This window comes from Cetorhinus maximus, chromosome 2, assembly GCF_964194155.1.
Source record: "Cetorhinus maximus chromosome 2, sCetMax3.hap1.1, whole genome shotgun sequence".
Lineage (NCBI taxonomy): Eukaryota > Metazoa > Chordata > Chondrichthyes > Lamniformes > Cetorhinidae > Cetorhinus > Cetorhinus maximus.
In genome coordinates this window covers 207,531,355-207,553,640 of record NC_135880.1, presented here as the reverse complement: position 1 = coordinate 207,553,640, position 22,286 = coordinate 207,531,355, and the positions used below count along the sequence as shown (strand labels likewise).

The following is a 22,286-nucleotide window of genomic DNA, read 5'->3' as shown; positions in this document are numbered from 1 at the left end:
TTTGAGGGGAGGATGACCATGTTCATCACTTGTGGTGTCTGGTTGGGTTCTGGCGAGTATGTAGGTGACTACTAAGGCCAATTCATGCCCAGAAGATTCTGCTGCAAATAGGACAGGATACTGCAGACAAATGAGTTTTGGATGAGTTGCTGGCTCAGGAATTCCTCTCCGTTTATTTTCTCTCTGCCTCTGATATGTTTCCAAAGGAGGCCACACCATTTTTTATTTAGTTGCGCCAGGTGCCGTGATCTTCACACATTGACCCTGGAGCTTGAAGCCATCACCCTGCGTCCTGTCTCAGTCACCTTTGACCCTCCCTCCATCAGCTTCAAGCCTCACTCCATCACCCTTGTCCTGACTTCGCTGACCCTCAAGCTACTCATCATCACCCTTGCTCAACTTGCATTGATCCTAGAGCTGTCCCTATGGATGTCAATCTGCCCCTGTCCGCCCCCTCCACTAGCACGCTTGAACTTACGTCATCATTGACCTGCCATCCATCATCATCACACCTCCATAACCCTTCACCTGCCCACTGTTGCTTTCGATTCTCAGGACGTCACCATTGACCTTCCCAGGACTCAAAGTCGATATCAAAACTCCTAAGTGAAGCCTTCGGTGTCCTTGGAGTGCTTCCTTTTACTGCTACGAGCGCGCACCCGACTCAAGCTCTCCAAAGAACATTTGCTTTGGTGAATGAATGAGCATCAGGCATTCTGGCTACATGACCAGCCCAACTCAGTTGTGACTGTCTCCATATGGTGTGGATGTTCAGCAAGCCAGCTTGGGTGAGCAACTCTGTCTGGTATTTTGTCCTGCCACCTGATCTTCAGAAGCTTCTGAAGGCAGCTCAAAGTGAAAGTGGTTAGGCATCTTGGCAAGATGCTGGCACTCAGTCTAGGTCTCGCATGCATAGAGCAGAGTGGGCTGGACTATTGCTCTATAGACTTTCAGTTTGGTAAGCAGACTTACTCTACTTTGTTTCCAGACTGATGTTCAAAGTCTGCTGAAGGCTACACTTGCTTTGGTAATTTTTGCATGTGTCTTATCATCAATATAGACAGTTCAAGAGAGAGTGCGCTGCCAAAATAAGTGAACATATCCATTGCTGACAGGTTCTGGCCATGGACCAAAACCTTTAGCCCAAGATAGGGCTTTCCAGAGGAGGCTGATACATTACTTAAGCTTTCTCCTTGCTGATTGGCTGAAGTTGTCACAAGCATTGGAGAATAAGTCCATGCTACATTGCATGTCCAGCTCTGAACCAGGAGCTAGTGCAAACAGCAAACAGGAAATCACAAAACATATCCTTAGAGAACTTCGCCTTTGCCTGGAGTCGTCTCAGATTAAGCAGCTTCCCATTCATGCGATACCCGATTTTGATTCCAGGATGGCGATCCTCAAGGCATCAGAGCACACGGTGCAGAAAAACATGCTGAAGAGGATTAGCTTGCACGCAGCTCTGTTAAGCTCCTTCAGTGGCCAGGAATGGACCAGAAGACTCAGCATTATCTAGGACAAAAGCAAGCATGCCATTGTAGAACTATCGAACCACTGTGATGAATTTCTCAGGGCAGCTTAATTTCTCCATCACCTTCCAAAGGCCCTCAGGGGTGACTGTGTCAAAGGCTTGTGCTCAGGTCAACAAATGTTGTTTAGAGGTCCTTGTTCTATTCTTGGCATTTCTCCTGGAGCTGTCTAACTGCAAACACCATATCAGTGATCCTTCAACCTTTTCTGAAACTGCATCGACTCTCTGGCAGTAGACCTCAGTAAGGTGTTGCACTAAATGGTTCAGAAGGATTCTGGTAAAGATTTTGCTGGCGATGGACAGTGAAATTCCTTACTGATTGTCACAGGATTGATGCGTTCTTTTCTGCTTGTACAGGTGGACAATGGAGGCATCTTTGTATTCTTGCAGGATGGTTCCTTGCTCCAACACAACTGAAAAAGTTCAGTGAGCTTCTTGACCAGGCATCGACCTCCAGTCTTGTAAGCTCAGCTGGGATAGCAGCAGCCTGGAGCTTTGCCTCGACTCAGGAATTTGATTGTGTTTATTGTTTCTAACAGCGTGGGTAGATAGTCAAGAGGGCAGTTGATGAAACCTGTTCAATCAACCCTCAAATCCATTATTAAAGAGAGAGTAGCAGGACATCTGGAAAATCATAATAAATCAGGCAGAGTCAAAATAGTTTTGTGAAAGGGAAATCATGTTTGACAAATTTATTATAGTTCTTTGAGGATGTAATAAGCAGCATGCATAAAGAGGAACCAACAGATGTAGTGTATTTGGATTTCCAAAAGGCATTCGATAAGGTGCCACATAAAAAGTTACAAAACAAGATAAGAGCTTATGGTGTCAGGACAGATAGTTTAGCAGGGATAGAGGATTGGCTAACAGAAAACAGAATTTTTATAGAGATTTTCCTCGATAAATGGGTTATTTTCAGGATGGCAAATTGTAACCAGTGGAGTGCCACATAGGTCTATGTTAATGACTTGGCTGAAGGGACCGACTGTATCATAGCCAAAATTAATGGCGACACAAAGGTATGTAGATTGAGAAAATCAAATTGACAGAGGTAGCCACGGGCATAAATTCATACAGTATATTTGGGACAGTTTCTGAGAACAATATGTTGTGCATCCAACCAGGGATCAGGCTATTTTGGATCTGGTAATATGTAATGAGGCAGGTTTAATAAATGATCTCAGAGTAAAAGATCCCCTAGGAAACAGTGACCATAACATGGTGGAATTTACACTCAGTTTGAGAATGAGAAACTTAGTTCGGAAACATCTGTGTTAAACTTAAATAAGGGTAATTACAAAGTAATGAGGGCAGAATTGGCTGCAGTGGACTGGGAAAGGAGTTTAGCAGAAAAGGCAGTTGATGAACAATGGCAGATGTTTAAGAAAATGGTTAATGACTCACAACAAAGATATATCCCAGTGAGGAAGGATTGTAGGAAGGGGATAACCAACTGTGGTGAAGCAAGGAAGTTAAGGATCTTATCAAAGTGAAAGAGAAAAAATACAATGTGGCAAAGATTAGTGGTAAGCCAGAGAAAGTTTTAAAAACCAACAGAAGATGACCAAAAAAAAGGGAGAAAATAAACTTTGAGGGTAAACTAGCAAGTAATATAAAAACGGACAGCAAGAGCTTCTTTAAATATATAAAAAGGAAGGGAGGCCTAAGTCACCATAGGCCCCTTAGAGAATGAGGCTGGGGAAATAATAATGGGGAACCAGGAAATGGCAGAGGGGTCGAATAAATACTTTGCATCAGTCTTCAAGGTAAAAGACACTAATAGCATACCAAAAATACCAAATCATGGGGCAAAAGCGGGGGAGGAAATAAATACAATAACTATCATTAGAAAAAAAAGTACTAGGGAAACTAATGGGGCTGAAGGCCAATAAATCACCTGGACCTGATGGGTTGCATCCTAGGATATTGAAGGAAATAGCTGCAGAGATAGTGGATGCACTGGTAGTAATCTTCCAAGAGTCCTTAGATTTTGGAAAAGTCCCAGAGGATTGGAAAACTGCTAATGTAACACACTTATTCAAAAAGGGAGGGAGACAAAAAACAGGTAACTATAGGCCAGTTAGCTTAACATCTGTCATTGGGAAATGTTGGAGTCTATTTATAAAGAATGTAATAGCAGAGCATTTAGAAATGCATAATCTAATCAAGCAGAGTCAGCATGGCTTCATGAAGGGGAAATCATGCCTGACAAATTTATTAGAATTTTTTGAGGAGGTAACAAGCAAGATAGATAAAGGGGAAACAGTAGATGTAATATATTTTGATTTCCAAAAGGCGTTCAGTAAGGTACACATAAGGCTACTTAATAAGATAAGAGCCCAGGGTGTTGGGGGTAGTATATTAACATGGATAGAGGACTAGCTAACTAATAGATGACAGAGAATTGGGATATGGCAGGGGGGTGGGGGGGGGGGGGGGGGGGGGGAGAGAGAGAGAGAGAGAGAGAGAGAGAGAGAGACATTTTCAGAATGGCAACCTGTAAATAGGGGAGTTTTTTAAAATTTTTGTTCATGGGATGTAGGCGTCACTGGCTAGGTCAACATTTATCGCCCGTCCCTAATTGCCCTTATGCAGAGGGCATTTAAGAGTCAACCTCATTATTGTGGATCTGGAGTCACATGTAGACCAGACCAGGTAAGGACAGCAGATTTCCTTCCCTAAAGGACATTAGTGAACGAGATGGGTTTTTATGACAATTGGCAACGGTTTCATGGTCATTAGACTTTTAATTCCAGATTTTTATTGAATTCAAATTCCACCATCTGTCGTGGTGAGGTTTGAACCCAGGTCCCCGGAGCATTATCCTGAGTCACTGGATTACCAGCCCAGTGAAAATACCACCATGCCACCGCATCCTTGGACACCCTGCTTCCCCTCCTCCTGCCACAGGGATCAGTGCTGGGGCCACATTTATTTACAATATATATGATTTAGATGAGGGAAATAAATGTACTATCGCCAAGTTTGCAAATGACACAAAAATAGGTGGGAACGCAAGTGGTGAGGATGACACAAAGAGTCTACAGAGGGATACAAACAGGTTAAGTGAGTGGACAAAAACTTGGCAGATGGAATATAATGTGGGAAAGTGTGAGGTTATGCATTTTAGCAGGAAGAATAGAGGAGCTGAATATTATTTAAATGGAGAAAAACTGCAGAAAGCTGTAGTACAGAGGGGTTTGGGGGTCCTAGTGCATGAATCCCAAAATGCTAGCATACAAGTTCAGCAGGTAATAGGGAAGGCAAGTGGAATGTTGACCTTTATTTCAAAGGGAATGGAGTATAAAAATAGGGAAGTCTTGCTAAAACTATACAAGGCGCTAGTTAGACCACACTTAGAATACTGTGAACAGTTTTGGTCCCCTTATCTAAGGAAAGACATACAGGCATTGAAGGCAGTCCAGAGAAGGTTCACTAGGTTGATTCCGGGGATGGACGGATTTTCTTACGAGGAGAGGTTTAGTCAGTTGGGCCTGTACCCATTAGAGTTTAGAAGAATGAGAGGCGACCTTATTGAAACATATAAGTTTCTTAGGGGGCTTGACAGGGTAGATGCTGAGAGGTTGTTTCCCCTTGTGGGAGAGTCTAGGACTAGACGGCATAATCTCAGAGTAAGGGGGCACCCACTTAAAACAGAGATGAGGAGGAATTTCTTCTCTCAGAGGGTAGTCAATCTGTAGAATCCTTTACCACAGAAAGCTGGTCGTTAAGTATATTCGAGGCTGAGATAGACAGGTTTTCAATCAGTAAGGGAATCAAGGGTTATGGGGAAAAGGCAGGAAAATGAAGTTGAGGATTATCAGATCAGCCATGATCTCATTGAATGGTGGAGCAGACTCAATGAGCTGAATGGCCTACTTCTGCTCCTATGTCTTATGGTAGGAAAAGCAACTTGTGAGTAGGATAAAAAGTGTCTGAAAAGTGATACAGATTGGTTAAGTGACTGGGGCAAAAAAAATGGCAGATGGAGTATAATGCAGGAAAACATGAGGTTGTCCACTTTGGCAGAAAGAATAGAAAGCAGAATATTATTTAAATAGAGAGACACTGCAGAATTCAGAGGGACCTGGTGTCCTTCTACATGAATCACAAAAGTCAGCGTGCAGGTACAGAAGTAATCAGGAAGGCAAACAGAATGTCAGATAAAAGTAAAATACTGCGGATGCTGGAAATCTGAAATAAAACCAGAAAATGCTGGAAAAACTCAGGTCTAACAGCATTGTTGAGAAAATAAAACAGAGTTAATGTTTTGAGTCCTTATGATTTCTTCAGAGCTAAAGAGAAGTAAAATGTAATGAAATTTATACTGTTTAAGAGGGGGGGTGGTGAAGTGGGTGAAACTGGATAGGCCAGTGAAAGGTGGAGGCAAAGGAGAGATTACGAGATGTCATAGACAAGAGGACAAAAGGGTGTTAATGATAGTGATACTGGCTAAAGGAGGTGCTAGTGGTGGCATTAAGGTAGGAGAGCAGAATGTGATAATGGCAGGACAAGGGTAGGCACTCTGGAAAGAACAACATGAACAAGCGACAGATGGTTAGCCTTCATTGCAAAGGGCATGAAATATAAAAATAAGAAAGTCTTACCACAGCTATACAGGACATTGGTGAGGCAATACCTAGGAGTACTGCGTGCAGTTTTGGTCACCTTATTTAAGGAGGGACATACTTGCGTTAGAGGCAGTTCAGAGATGTTCACTAGGCTGATTCCTGGGATGAGGGGTAGGTGAGGAAAGGTTAAGCAGGTTGGGCCTATACTCATTGGAGTTCAGAAGAATGAGAGGTGATCTTATTGAAACATAAAGGATCGTGATGAGCTTGACAGTGTAGATGCTGAAAGGGTGTTTCTGCTCCTAGAGAATCTAGAACTAGAGGACACAGTTTCAGAATAACAGGTCTCCCATTTAAGATGGAGGAGGAGGAATTTCTTCTCACAACATTGTTAAGTGTTTGGAATTCTTTTCCTCAGTGAGCTGTGGAGGCTGGGTCATCGAATATATTCAAGGCTGAGTGAAACAAATTTTTGATAGACAAGGAAGTCAAGAGTTATAGGGGGCAGACAGGAAAGAGAAATTAAGGCCTTAAACAGATCAGTCATGATCTTATTGAATGGCAGAGCAGCTCAAGGGACCAAATGGCCTACTCCTGCTTGTGTTTCCTATGTTCTTATGTTGATTGCTTGTTCATTGATGGATGAAGGCCCACTGAGGATGTGGTTAAAGTGCTCTACTCGTCTTTCTAGAATTTGGGCTCTATGAGCAGTGCTAACCTGTCACACCGAGGATTGGTGATGAATCAGTACAGTGGGACCTGTAAACAGATTTCAGAGCATCATAGAATCTCTTCCAGTACTTGTGGTCTGCCTAGGACTGACGTTTGTTTCACCAAGTTTAGAAACTCAACAATAAATCACAGAAGCACATCAAAATGCTGCATGATCAGGGTTCATCAGTACTTAAATGATGTAAAATGACCATTTGTTTACAAGTAATTCTTGAAGCTCAGTCTATCATTCAAGCCTTCAATACCATAAACTATTGTATTGAGTGGGACACTTGGCTTCAGTAAAGACTATGACTGATTATCAGTGGGCTTTCTCCACCATAAGTTTGGTTAAAGAAAAGCGTACATGATACACTGCAGCATATTAGCTCAGGAACTTTCAAATAACCAGTGCAGAAGTTTGGTTAAATGCATTGTGAGAGATAATTGTAACCACAAGTCCTGGAATCCTTCACATTACATACAATCAAAACATTTCTCTGTATAGAATGAATGATAGCAATAATATCTATTAGTGACATTCTTGGTATAATCTGCTTTGCAAATTGTCCCTGTGCTTATTCAGCTTCATTGGCTTTTACTGTCTCATACAATTCCTTCATAGTGAACTTTATGACTGAATGACTAATGTACAACAGATCATGTGCCTTCCAAGGCAGTCTAAAAATCACAAGTTAAAAAAAGTACACTTTTTCAATAGAGAACCCTGCAGCTTAAACTGTCATGACATTCTATTAATTAACAAACTAGGATCAACTGAAACATTTTAAATTTGCAGTTGAATCAGTACCCAGGAAGTTGCAGGACTATTTTAAAGTGGTTCTGTCGTCAGTTCCCAAGTTTAGAATTTGCCTTGTTTATTTTGTGGGACAGGCTCCACAGAAATAGAGGAATAGAAACACTGCATCTGCAGCTGTTTTTATGGTCCACAACTATGTACTTTGCTGTCCTTCCTTCACCAGACACAGGGCGGGAGTTTGTCTTTATAATCTGTTATATGTACACCAAACAGCAGGAAAATTACTTAGAAAACCACCTGGACTGGTGAAGCACATGGCCTTTGAATACAGCATTACCAGGTTTATCGGCCAACAGCACCATGCAGAAGGCAGCATGCCAATAATGTGGAGATAAACAATATTTCAGGTTAAAAAATGCAAGTAAAAATGCATGTACTTTGCAGTTCTGATTTGGGAGAATCATCACTGTCCCACTCTTCTGCTACTCCTCTCCTATTTATATTTCCATGACACCCTCATCTATCAAGTGTAGACAGAAGATTCAGAAAATCTATCAATAATTCACAGTCCTCATTAAAATATAAGTCTTTGATGCCATTTAAACAAGATGTTGGTGCTTTTACATATTCCACTGCAGCCAGTGGTGAAAAAATTGGCATATATCCCAATGCTTACACTTTTGGTGCCCGAGTTTTTCAACCAAAAATAAGCACAGTTAACATAACTGACATTATGTCAATACAGAGCTGTTGTTTTTGGATTTGTATATTGGCGCATAACTACCAATCGACGGCAACTATAAAAAAAAGCAGGTGTTGTGACTGTAGGCTATGTTGCCAAGAACCCAATAATGACAGAAACATTTGCAACTGAGATACCAAAAGATGTGGTTCTTGCGTGTTTGAAAGAATTCACCAATAACTCTGCCGCAGTCCATGAGGGGCAACCCTAAATTCTGTATACAAGAAATAACATTTACATAGAATGTGGCTGGTATTTTATGCAGATTTTTTGTATTGATGCTTCATGTTGAGGAAATTCAGCTTTGTTTCTCTTAAAAGCATGAGGTCTGATTTAGTTTCTCGAAGTTCTTGCAGTACTGTTCTATCATGATCATTTTTGTTTTATTCATTCACTGGATGTGGGCTTCGTTAGCTGGGCCAGCATTTATTGCCCATCCCTAATTACCATTGAGAAGGTGGCGGTGAGCTGCCTTCTTAAACCGCTGCAGTCACTGGGGTGTAGGTACATCCACAGTGCTGTTAGGGAGGGAGTTCCAGGATTTTGTCCCAGCGGCAGTGAAGGAGCAGTGATATATTTCCCAGTTAGGATGGTGTGTGGCTGTGAGGGGATCATGTACAGGTTGAGAGTTCAGCAAAATCTCTCATTACGTGAGCAAACCAATTTCAAAATCTTAATCACATTAGCTATACTGAATCTGGGAACAAGAAATGGTTTTCTCAGGATCCAAATGTTTATTACTGGGCAGATTTTATTTTAATCTGTTATGAATTAAAAGTAAGCTTCCTAAAAAAATGTCTATTGTTCTACTAACTTTTTAAGGTATGTTGGTTCCCAATTTTGAACTTGGCATTTTCTCTTCAGTGCAGAGATCATGTGTCATCTCAGTGCCTACACATCTATTTATATCTTCCCGAATGAATCAGATGCGGAGTTAACCACTCTGTAGGAATTAACTAACTGAGTCAAAACCCATCATAAGCTTCAACTCATACACGTCTCTTCTGCTTATATCCTATCCCTCACAAAATTCCATGCCCTTACATTGACTCCCATTTCTTCATAGATTCATATGACACAGGTCATCATTCAGTCCATTGTGTGAAGAACTATCCAATTATTACCACTCTCCTGCTCTGCCTCCATAGTCCGGCAATATTTTTCTTTTTCAAATATAGTATATTAGGGCACATCAAAGGCATCCTGTAGGATGATGGCGACCCTGATCAGATCATTTCACCCTGTATATCACGCAAAATCATGAACGGGCACAAGGCTGTCACTTTTGGCCATGAAAAGTGCCCACTGTACCTCAGATTACCCTGGAAGGGTAAGGTATCTCAAAAATTTGAACAACAGGTGAAGCTAGCTATTTCACACTGCTACTATGCAGTAGTAAAACGAGTGGTATTCGCCACTAACAGGAGGCTGCCGTCAAGCCAAAAAGACATTCTGTCTGTCACACAAACGAGTAATGTGGTATATGAATTGCAGTGCCAGTGTGATGCTTGGTATGTCGGTTGTACGTCCCAAAGGCTGGCGGATTGTATCAAACGGCATGTCTCAGCTGCTGTTCGCAACGGGTAGCATAAAGACTGTACTCAACCACCCGTGCTTGCAAAACTCAAAACATAGTGTCCAACATTAGATGGGATTCTGTGATTGGTCAACATTTGCCAAATAATCCTCAATGTGCTAAGAATTATGTTGACAATCAATTTAAGATCGTCAGTGGGGCTCGCAGTGTGGCACATGTGTTTGTACTGGAAGCTACATATATTAATACACAGGGCCCTGTTCTTTGCAGACAGAAAGAACATGTATACATATTGCACCTGTTTCAGGAAAACTAAATAAATGACAGCCATTTGCTGACTCATTCCCCAGGGCAATATCTTGACCAATCCGGGTCAAGCTGCCTGGTTTAACTTTCAAACAATGCTTGGCGGTTAATTGTCAATTACCATCACTGGTGTATTCTCCATGGCATCGCCACTTGGCAACCAATCAGCACTCTCTTCACATACAGTATAAATTGTTGCTTTCCCCTTAGATTTTTATTCTTGCGGAGTGTCCTGATGAGTGCAAGATGAAAAGCTTAGGCGTGTCTCTTTATTCAGCAATACTCAAGTTCTGTACTACCAAATGACTATATATATAAAAAATTCTACATGGATGCAATACTCCAGCTAAGGGCTACGTCTGATTCCCTCCAATCACATATCTGCCACAGTACCAAAACAGCTCTTATCAGTCACAAATTATATCCTATGTGACAGTGACAAAGGTAAGCTATCCCTCCATGTCTTCTCAACCTGTCTACACATAGTCTTTGCCTTAGTTGATCACACCACCCTCCATTAATGCCTTGTCAATATTGTCCATCTTAGTGGGACGGCCCCAAGGAATGGAGCTCGGCTCCATTCTTGTCTAGTAGTCACCAGAAAATCACTTGCAATGGCTTCCCTTTCTGTTCCATACTGTTATCTCTGGTGTCCCCCAAGGATCCATCCTCGGCCCCTTTCGGTTTCTTATCTACATGCTGCCGCTTGACGATATCACCTGAAAACACAATTTCAGTTTCTACATGTACGCTGATGACATCCAGTTCTACCTCGCCACCAACTCTCTCTATTCTTCCAGTGTCTCTAAGCTGTCCAATTGCTTGTCTGACATCCAGTACTCGATGAGCAGAAAATTCCTCCAACTAAATATTAAGACAGAAGCCACTGTCTTCAGTCCCTGCTACAAACTCTGTTCCCCATCCACTGACTCAATCCCTTTCCCTGGCAACTCTGAGGCTGAACCAGAATGTTTGTAAACTTGATGTCACATTTGACCCCGCAAGAAGAACTTCCAACCATATAGCAATGCGTGTCATGAAGAGATATTAATGTCTATAATGTTATTGGAAATTATTATTTTTTAAATAAAGTTTAGTGGTGTGTGTGTGTCTTAATTGGATTAAAGCCAGCTAGTCTGGCTGCTTTGATGTATAAAAAGTAGGTTTGAAATGGTAATTAGATAAACATGGAGAAGTTTAGAAACATAGGTGTCAAGGAGGCAATTTGCATTTTTAAATAAACCATTCAAAAGAATGGGTGAAATATTCCACCTGGCTGGGAGATGCTATATAGGTTATGGCAGTTGTTCAAGTTTCCCTCCGGAACTTAAAGAACTCAGCTTTTACCAATTTCTGTGTCATAACAGTGCCATCACTCAGAACACCTAATTTTACCTCTGTAACACTGCCCAAATCTAGCCCACTTCAGCTCACCAGCTGCTGAAACACTCATCCGTTCCGTTGCTACCTCTAGGCTTAACAATTCCAATGCACTCCTGGCTGCCCAAATGTTCTGCCCTCTGTAAGTATGAGGTCATCCAAAGCGCTGCTGCCCATGTTCTAACTCTCAAAGTTCCATTCACTCATCACCATGTGCCTGCTAACTTGCATTAGATCTGAATTAAGCAATGCCTCAATTTTAATTTTTTATCCTTATTTTCAAATTTATGCACAAAATGCACCTGTCTACCTCTGTAATCTTCTCCACCCAAAAAGCCCTCCAACATATCTAAGCTCCTCTAATTCTGGGTTCTTACGCATCCCCAATTTAAATCATTCCAGCATCAGTGGCCATGGCTTCAGTTGCCATAGCCCTAAGTGATAGAATTTCCTCCATGAAACTTTCCACCTCTCTTTCCTTCTTTTAAGACACTCCTTAAAACATACCTCTGTGGGCAAGCTTTTCATCATAAAGTCAGAGTCATTTACATCGCAGGAGGCAGCCATTTGGCTCAGCGAGTCTATGCCCGCTCCCCACAAAGCAATCTAGCCAGTCTGACTGCCCTATAGCTCTGCAAGTTAATTTCCCTCAAGTGCTCTACCAATTTCCTTTTGAAATCATTGATTGATTCCCCTTCCACCAGCAGCTTCCACCTGGCGAGTTCCAGATCATTACCACTCACTGCATAAAAAAGTTCTTCCTCACGTTCCCTGCATCTCTTGCTCAAAAGCTTAAACGTGTCCCCTAGTCCTTCTACCATCAGCTAATGGGGGGAGTTTTTCCTTGTCTACCTTAACTAAGCCGGTCATAATCTTGTATTCCTCTATCAAATCGTACCTCTATCTCCTTTGCTGCAAGGAGAACGACCCAAGCCTTACCAACCAAACCTTTTAACTAAAATCCCCATCCCTGGAGCCTTTCTAGTAAATTTCCTCTGTATCCTCTCAAGGATCTTCACATCTTTCCTAAAGTGTGGTGACCAGAACTAGATGCAATTCTCTAGTTAGGGCCTAACCAGAGCTTTATAAAAGTTCAGCGGTACTCCCCTGCTTTTGTACTCAATACTTCTATTTATGAAGCCCAAGATCCTATATGCTTTGCTAACCGCTCACTCAATATATCCTGTTCAAAAATCATCTCCCCTAATACCTTCTTACATGGGTTGGTGTCAAATGTTACTTTATAATGGTCCTGTAATGTGCCTACTTTAAAGATACAAGTGATTTATAAAGGTTCCATTATACATAAAGTACAAAACCTCACCCTCAAACACTTCCAGACTCACTCCATCCACCTCTTCAAATTACTCCAGATTTACATCCCTTCTGGCAGCTCTCGCTGAACATTTCCCACTCCCTACCATGGGATGCAGAACCTTCAGTCAACTCACCCCTGATTTTCTGGAAGTCTTTTGCAAATTTCTCTCTTTCTTACATTATGCTACCCCAGCTTCAAAAGCCTCCTTATAAAGTTAACCTCTGGTTTAGCCAACTACCTTAACGTCCCTACTACTTGGGTCTGAAATTGAAATGCCTTAGGACATTTTAACGTTAAAAAAAACTGCTAGATAGATGTGTGTTGGCTCAAAAATAGTGATGACCACAACTCAAATTAATGAACGCAGGCGGTGTAACTGAACCTCTAGGTTGGTACCTAATTTTATATTTACAGCTGTGAAAAGAGGGGCAAAACGTCTTTCTTGTGACAGATTCGACGTAGCAACAGTCAGGCAGCATGTAATGAGGGGCCCAGTTGGGAAGACCCGCCTCCCAACAGTTCAATGCGCTCGGCAAATGAAGCAACACGACTCGGCTACAACCTTCAATAATTCAAAGAACAAATTCCAATGCATCTCACATTCAGGCCTTAGTGGCTACCTACCAATCTGCCCTATGAACTCGATTTTAATCCCTTGATGTTCTAGCCTTTTCCCGGGGTTTTTCAGAGTGACATTCACTTTCCCGGAGACAGTCTCTCCATCGTAGAACAGGTAGTATTTATCCTTCTTCCCGTCTTCTGTCTTGTGCTCCACTCTTTTGCGAGTCTCAGCGTCATTCAACAAAACGTCAATTTCTGCACTTTGCCCAAAACTGAAAAAGCTCATTTTTGTCGTTTTTTTTCTTTGATTTCAAAATGGAAAAAGGAAATGCAGGGTGGACCTGAAGCCCCTATCTCGTCCCACAATAAAACACACTGCTTGGCCCTGTACAAATCCCAGCCCAGTGGGTGCAGGCTGCTTGGATCCTTTTCCTGTTTCTGTGTCTCTGCAGCAACTTCGCCCTCGCCCTCAGCGCGCATGCGCCCCTTCGCCCGCCCCTGCATGAGGCGCATGCGCCAGCCTGGATGTCATGTGACCTCATTTTTCACCCCCCCAAATAAAATTACGTTTAACAATCTTTTTTTAAAAAAAAATAACAAACCTAAATTTCAATTCAGAGTGAAGGAAAAGTATTTATGTGAAATTTTGACCCTTCTTCCCCAATCTTGGACTTAAATAATTATTTTTTGTCAAAACTTAATATAGCGTCAGGATGACTAGAAACTAGAAGTCACTGAGAAACAAATTAAAGACTCAATCCAATAAACCACCCAAAAGGAAGTACCCGCTGCTCATTTGAATATTTGTAATTCCAACTGACAAAAGCCTGGAAACGAACCACCCAACTGCGCACGCGCATTAACGGCCGCACGCCGCCGGGGAGAAAATAATTTTAAAAAACCAAATTAGGCTTCAGATAGCAAATTAAAGCTTTCTATAAATGTAAACGCAGTGATAAAAATTATAACATTTCAGTTTTTAATCCCCCTTTTGTGCCGGCATCGTGGGGGTGTTGAGGATTAGTGCGCAGGCGCGGCGCCGGCGCCCTATTTTGGCGGGTGAGTTGGGTTTGAAATGGCTGGAACGCAGCTGGTGCTGGGACTGGAATCCTTCAAACTGCGGCAGATTAATACAGGTAAGGGGGTTGGTGGTGAGCACCTTGGGGATGGTGAAGCTACCTTCCTGCTACAATCTGCGGGGGCGGAGAGGATAACTAATAAATAGGTAGTTCCTTTGTAGGGGTATCTTTCCTGTCCTGGGGACAGGACTGGGTGCCTAATATGTCAGACTTAATGCAAGATGCCCTGCTTTGCGCTTACTTTTGAACTTATTTGTTTGCAAATCATGGGAAGAAATGTTTAGCTGCATACTTAACCATTCATACGCGACCTGTAGATGGTACAACTGAAAATTACCCGTGCAACTTAATGTAGGTCCTGGCTGTCATTCACAGTCAATTGGTCTAACTGCATATCTTGCAAATGATTACGTTCTCGGTGTGCTAAAGTTAGCTGTTGCATACACCGAACATCGCAGGGATTTAAAGACGAATCATATTGGGCTCGAGACGTTACTCCGGCAATTTCTGTTTTTACTTTAGATTTCCAGCATCTGCAGTATTTTGTCCAGGAAATGTTTTGTACTCCAGACGAGTTTGGAAATGAACAGTGGAGGAATCCTGACATGCATTGTGCAGCTCCTTGTTGCTGCCGTGGAGATAGCGTGAGATTGTTGTGATTTGCTGTGATGTCCGTGTAAATCCACAGACTGGTTAATCTCGTAGGAATACAGTGCCAAAAAATGCCTGTAGATTCACTGATTGTATCATGGTAGTTGTGATTATATTTGTGAAATAAGTAGATGTTGCAGGAATTCTTGTACATGCAGTTCTGTATCCAATTTTACGAGGATGTGTTTTGTTTAAAGAAAAATATATAATTTCTAATGCCTATTTTCTGGCTGGGTTTTTAATAAACTTTAATCCCATTGAGACAGCCGGCCAGCTGAATATACAATTCCGCCCCCAAGTGGGATGAAAAGGAACATTCTCGCACCCGTCCACCTCTGGGAGCGTGAAGGACTTATCATCTCCTGTTGACATTTACACAATTGCTCTTTAAAAGTTTCTGAGATGAGACATCAAAAATAGTAATTACCTGTTCTCCAACACACTGACTACAGCAGATATGGTAATTAAATTCCTCTGGAATATACAGTCAGCAAAGTTTTTTAAGAACCGTGTTTTACCAAGTCAGAGCAGATATCACAAAGACATCCTGAAAGTCTGCAAGACCTGGGTGTGTGTCTCTCTCTGAAGTATTGAGCACAGATATTGCAAAGCATACACAAGTAACTTCCCAGAAATACTAGGGAACCAAGGGTATAGTGAAGGAGGAGAGTATAAAGAAAGAGGAATTGAAGGTAATTAGTATTACTGAAAAAAATGTGCTGGAGAAATTAGTAGGACTGAAAGCCGATAAATCCCCAGGACCCGATAATCTACATTCCAGGGTACTAAAGGAGGTGGCCCTGGAAATAGTGAATGCGTTGGTTGTCATTTTCCAAATTCTGTAGATACTGCAACAGTCCTGGCAGATTGGAGGGTGGCAAATGTAACCCCACTATTTAAAAAAGGAGGAAGGGAGAAAACAGCGAATTACAGACCGGTTAGCTTAACATCAGTAGTAGGGGAAAAAATACTGGAGTCTATTATAAAGGATGTGATAGCAGGACACTTAAAAAATATCAGTAGGAGTATACAAAGTCAACATGGATTTATGAAAGGTAAATCATGTTTGACAAACCAACTGAAGTTTTTTGGGGACGTAACTAGTAGAATAGATATGGGCAAAACAGTGGATGTGGTGTATTTGGATTTTCAGGAAGCTTTTGATAAAGTCTCACATAAGAGGTTAGTGTGCAAAATTAAAGCATGTGGGATTGGAGGTAATATATTGGCATGGATTGAGAATTGGTTAGCAGGTAGCAAACAGAGGCAGGAATAAATGGATCTTTTTTGGAGTGGCAGTCAGTGACTAATGGGTTACCGCAGGGATTAGTGCTGGGGCCCCAGCTATTCAAAATATATCAATGATTTTGATGAGGGAACCAACTGTAATATTTCCAAGTTTGCTGATGATACATTCCCACCTAGTTTTGTGAGTGGTGAGGAGGATGTTAAGAGGCTTCAAAGTGATTTGGACAAGTTGAGTGAATGGGCAAATACATGGCAGAAGCAATATAATGTGGATAAGTGTGAAGTTAACAACTTTGGTAGGAAAAACAGAATGGCAGAGTATTATTTAAATGGTGATGTACAGAGGGACGACCTGGGTGTCCTTGTACACAAGTCACAGAAAGCAAGTGTGCAGGTGGAGCAAGCAGTTTAGAAGGCAAATGGCATGTTGGCCTTCATTGCAAGATGATTTGAGTACTAGAGCAAGGATGTCTTACTGCAGATGTACAGGGCCTTGGTGAGACCACAGCTGGATTATAGTGTGCAGTTTTGGTCTCCTTACCAAAGAAAGCACACACTTGCCATAGAGGAAGTGCAGTGAAGGTTCACCAGATTGATTCCTGGGATGGCAGGATTGTCATATGGGTCAACTAGGCCTTTATTCACTGGAGTTTAGAAGAAGGTGAGGGTGTGGGGGGTGGCCTCATTGAAATGTATAAAATTCTGATGGGGCTGGATAGACTGGATGCAGGGATAATGTTTCTGCTGACTGGGTGGGTGGGTTCTAGAACAAGGGGTCTCAGTTTACAGGATAGGCCATTCAGGACTGAGATGAGATGAATTTTCCTCACTCGGTGGTGAACCTGTGGAATTCTCTACCACAGAAGGCTGAATATATTTAAGAAGGAAATAGATTTTATAGGTGCTAAAGGCATCAAGTAGTATGGGGAGAGAGTGGGAGTATGGCGTTGAGATAGAGGATCAGCCATAACCATATTGAATGGCGGAGCAGGCTTGAGGGGCCGAATGGCCTACTCCTATTTTTTATGTTTCTATAAGTAACCATCCCAGAAAGAGGAATCTACTGTAACCCAAGATCTTTTGGGGATAAAACATGGAAATCTGCTCCATGCAGCTACACCTAGGATGAAACTGAACAAAACAACCGCAACCTGGAATTGCCACATCAAAACCAGCCAAAGGACAGTTAACCAGATATTCCTTTTGATTGTTTATTCTTTACAATTCATGGAAAAAATAAACAATCTTTACGTCTATCTTCTCATTCTACCATCTGTACTAGTTTGTGTGTGTGAGTGGGGCCCAGGGAATGTGTGACTTGTGAATGAGGGTTACGATTTACCTAGTTCTCTTCTTTTAATTCGGAAGTAGGGTCAAAAAACTTATATTGTTCTTTGATTTGAACTCAGAAAACCTGTGAGATTAATTCTTTATCATCTGAAAGTGTACATAGTGGGATTCCTATAGCATTGGCAAAGCACATTCTCACTAAATTCACAACACTACCATGTCACAGCCAGACCTGGAGTGGTAAATTAAGCGAGTCACTTTTTAACCCCTCCTCATGTGGTCATAACACCAACTCGTGTGGTTCAGCAGTTTTGGCATTGTGTGAGGATATTAATGTACTTGGGTTCATGTGCATTGCTGGGAATCTGTAGGTAGTTTGGCTCAATGAAGAGGTGGAGGAAAGACTTTTATGGGTTTTATTTTTGTAATTCAGCTTTTAACTATTTTACAGATACGGTGAATATTAGCTGAGCTTGCAGTATAATTAAAAGTTGGGTGTGGAGCAGTGAGAATATTCTAAATTGGTATTTTTAATCATTTCCAAGCACAAAAAGAAAAATACAAAATGGAAATTGCATGAAATAGGTTTAAAGCAAATACAGAGACTGGGAGAGGGTGGAAAGAACAGACAGTACCCTCCCCTTTTGCCTAGAGTTCATGCTATCAATTGAATGGGTCTGAAGCTCTAGAATTTTCTCCTTACACTCTCTGCCTCTCTACCTTGCTTTCCTCCTTTAAGAGACCTCTTTGATCAGGCTTTTGATATCTCTTATGTGGCTAAGTGTCATATTTTGTTTTCTAGTGCTCCTGTGAAGCACCTTGGGACACTTTTTATTATGTTAAAATCACTTTGTAAATTGTTGTGCCATCATCCATTTTGTTCTTTTATCCCTTCCTCTGAACCTGCTTAAAACCATCTCTAACTCTTTACCGATCCAATGAATGGACATCAGCCTGAAGCATTAACTATGTACTCTCTCCACAAGTGCTGAGTATTTGCAGAATTTTCTGTTTTGATATTATTTTCAAATGTGAGTGCACACATTTTTTAGTCTGATTTTTCTAGCCTGGTAAGTTTCCTTCTCTTAACTCGTGCTTGCAGGCAAACTGATGTTCTGGGCATTCTACTCCCATGTCACCTCCAAATCAGCTCTTGGCTGCCACCAGAGAGTATCCACGAGCTGCCAAGTCAAGACGGTATAATATCCCTCCCTGTACAGCACTGCTCATGTGGGAGCTTGTACCCATATCTTTGCACACTGCATTATGGTACCCATATTAACCTTCAATCAACTGTGTAAACATTAACATGGTAGCCCTCTCCCACCTGCACTTTTTAGCTGATATATCAATTATGTACCATATGTTTAAAAAAAATACACTAACTTTCCTGCTTTTTTTTCTGCTTCTCATGGACCTATTAGACTGCCAGCTGTAGAAGGAAGCTGAATTTACTGGTTTCTGGTTGCCAGCTTACAGATGATACATATTAGGACACTGCCAGTTAAATAAAAAACCTAATACTGTGTCAGTGATGTCAGGAGTACAGCACTCTGGTGACTATATGCTATAATAGAAATAGCAATGTTTGCATTCGTGAGCATCCAGGTACAACTTTACAAACACTGTTGGCAGGCTAATATGTATTTAAAAGGAAAACGCTGCTTGGAAGCCAATTGAGCACTGCTTTTCTGGAGTTGAAGCAGATATGTAAAATTGCCTGTAAAATGAATAGCAGGCACATGACAAACATTGTTATAGTCTCATTGTATTTTATGTATCTCTTCTCATTCTTTTGAGTATTGAAAGATGTATTGATTCTTGGTGCTTTTTTTCAGCATGGGTAGATACAGTATGGGAGTTGGATTTTACAGAGACTGAACCATTAGATTCACGTTTGGAATCAGAGATTACAGAAAATGGAATTGAAATATTCTCCCAACTTTACAAGAGTCTTTTTAAGTTCATTGATCAGCACCAGCCAGCAGAGACATTGGGTGTAAGTATTCTGGATGGTTTGTATTCTCCCTTTAGTCTAATCATTGCCATCAGTGCAAATTTATGACTAAATGCATTGTTTCTTTACTTTTATGCCTTGCTTTCCATTCAAGCTGCAGCTTTTAGGAAGATAGTAAGCATTATTGTAGTCTTGCTTAATACATTCAAATGTGATGGCTCCCATTATGGAATCATAGGATCTTGCAGCACAGAAGGTTATTTGTCAATGGTCATTAGTGCTATTGGGGTGGGATTTTTCCAGACTGCTGCACCACTGCTGGGACCTCTCCTTCACTCTCACCAGCCAAATAAGTTGCGTCTGTATAAGGGGAGGTTTATAAATTAGTGGTAGTGTCGCCAGACTAGTATTCCAGAGACAAAAGGGTTCAAATCCCACCATGGCAGCTGATGGAAACTTCAGGTAATAAATCTGAAGTTAACCTCTAATAGAGACCATGAAACGATTGTCGTAAAAACACTCATGTCCTTTAGGGAAGGAAATTTGCCATTCTTACCTGGTCTGGCCTTCATGTAACTCCAGACCCACAGCAATGTGGTTGACTCTTAAAATCCACTCAGTTGTATCAAAACAGTTAAAAGTCTACAAAAAGGAATGAAACCGGGCGGATCACTTGGCATCGACCGATGCACTGGAAACGACAACAGCAAAAGTAGCCCTGTTGACCCTGCAATGTCCTCCTTAGTAACACCTTGGGGGCTTGTGCCAAAATTGGGAGAGCTGTTCCACAGACGAGTCAAGCAATGGCCTGACATAGTTGTACTCACGGAATTGTATCTTACAGATAATGTCCCAGACACCACCATCGTTATCGCTGGGTATGTCCTGTCCCACCAAAAGAACAGACCCCGTGGAGATGGCAGCACAGTGGTATACAGTCAGGAGGGAGTTGCCTTAGGAGTTCTCAACATTGACTCTGGACCCCATAAAGTCTCATGGCATCAGGTCAAAGGGCACAGAATGTACTCTGGGTGGGGGACTTCAATGTCCATTATCAGAAGTGGCTCAGCAGTATGACTACTGACCAAGCTGGCTGAGTCCTAAAAGACATAAATGCTAGACTGGGTCTGCAGCAGGTGGTGAGGGAACCAACAAAACCTATTTGACCTCATCCTCACCAACCTGCCTGCCTCAGATGCATCTGTTCATGACAGTATCGGTAGGAGTGACTACCACATAGTCCTTGGGGACAAAGTCCCATCTTAACATTGAGGATACCCTCCATTGTGTTGTGTGACACTACAACTGTGCTAAATGGGAAACATTTATAGCCAATCTAGCAACTTGACTGGGCAACCATGAGGCGCTGTGGGCCATCAGCAGCAGCAGAATTGTATGCAACCACAATCTGTAACCTCATGGCCCAGCATATCCCCCACTCTACCATTTCCACTAAGCCAGGGTTCAATGAAGAGTACAGGAGGGCATGCCAGGAGCAGCACCAGGCATATCTAAAAATGAGGTGTCAACCTGGTGAAGCAACAGCACAGAACCAATTGCATGCCAGACAGTGAAAGCAGCATGCAACAGACAGCTAAGTGATCCCGCAACCAATGGATCAGATCTAAGCTCTGCAGTTCTGTCACGTCCAGTTGTGAATGATGTTGGACAATTAAACAATGAACAGGAGGAGGAGTCTCCACAAATATCCCCATCCTCACTGATGGGGGAGCCCAGTGCAAAAGACAAGGTTGAAGCATTTGCAACAATCTTCAGCCAGAAGTGCTGAGTGGATGATCCATCTTTGTCTCCTCCTGAGGTTCCCAGCTTCACAAATGCCAGTCTTCAGCCATTTCAATTCACTCCACGTGATATCAAGAAACAGCTGAAGGCACTGGATACTGCAAGGCTATGGGCACCGACCATATTCCAGCAATAGTACTGAAGACATGTACTTCAGAACTAGCTGTGGCCTTAGCCAAGATTTTCCAGTACAGCTACAACATTGGCATCTACCCAGCAATTGGAAAACTGCCCAGGTATGTCCTGCACTCAAAAAGCAGGACAAATCCAACCCAGCCAATTACCGCCCCAGTCTACTCTCGATCCTCAGTAAAATAATGGAAAGTGTCGTAGATAGAAATCAGGTGGCACTTAATCAGCAACAACCTGCTCACTGATGCTCAGTTTGGGTTCCGCCAGGACCACTCTGCTACTGAGCTCATTAGAGCCTTAGTCCAAACATGGACAAAGAGCTGAACTTGGTGAGGTGAGAGTGACTGCATCAAGGCAGCATTTGACCAAGTATGGTATCAAGGAGCTCAAGCAAATATGGAGTCAACGAGAATCAGGGGAAAACTGTCCACTGGTTGGAGTCATACCTAGCACAAAGGAACATGGTTGTGGTTGTTCGAGGTCAATCATCTCTGTTCCAGGGCATCACTTCAGGAGTTCCTTCGGGTAGTGTCCTAGGCCCAACCATCTTCAGCTGCTTCATCAATGACCTTCCATCAGAAGGTCAGAAGTGGGGATGTTCAGTGATGATTGCAATGTTCAGCATTATTTGCTACTCCTCAGATACTGAAGCAGTCCATGCCCAAATGCAACAAGACCTGGACAATATCCAGGCTTGGGCTGTTGAGTG

General features: G+C 42.1%; 2 protein-coding genes across 3 annotated transcripts in view; one reads left to right on the top strand and one right to left on the bottom strand.

Annotated features, from left to right (window-relative positions):
• The window catches only part of LOC144669506 (vacuolar protein sorting-associated protein 26B-like), a 38,272-nt gene extending 24,375 nt beyond the window's left edge, over positions 1–13,897 (bottom strand). The window contains exon 1 of the mRNA XM_078531976.1: positions 13,481–13,897. Coding sequence (XP_078388102.1) covers positions 13,481–13,703 — 223 coding nt within the window. The 5' untranslated portion in view covers positions 13,704–13,897. The remainder of the gene's footprint in view (positions 1–13,480) is intronic.
• Positions 13,898–14,467: 570 nt separating this feature from the next.
• ncapd3 (non-SMC condensin II complex, subunit D3) overlaps positions 14,468–22,286 on the top strand; it is a 75,682-nt gene continuing 67,863 nt past the window's right edge. For both annotated transcript variants that reach the window (XM_078531943.1, XM_078531932.1), the window contains exons 1-2: positions 14,468–14,553; positions 19,524–19,684. In XM_078531943.1, the coding sequence (XP_078388069.1) occupies positions 14,493–14,553; positions 19,524–19,684 (222 nt within the window). In that variant the 5' untranslated portion in view covers positions 14,468–14,492. The remainder of the gene's footprint in view (positions 14,554–19,523; positions 19,685–22,286) is intronic.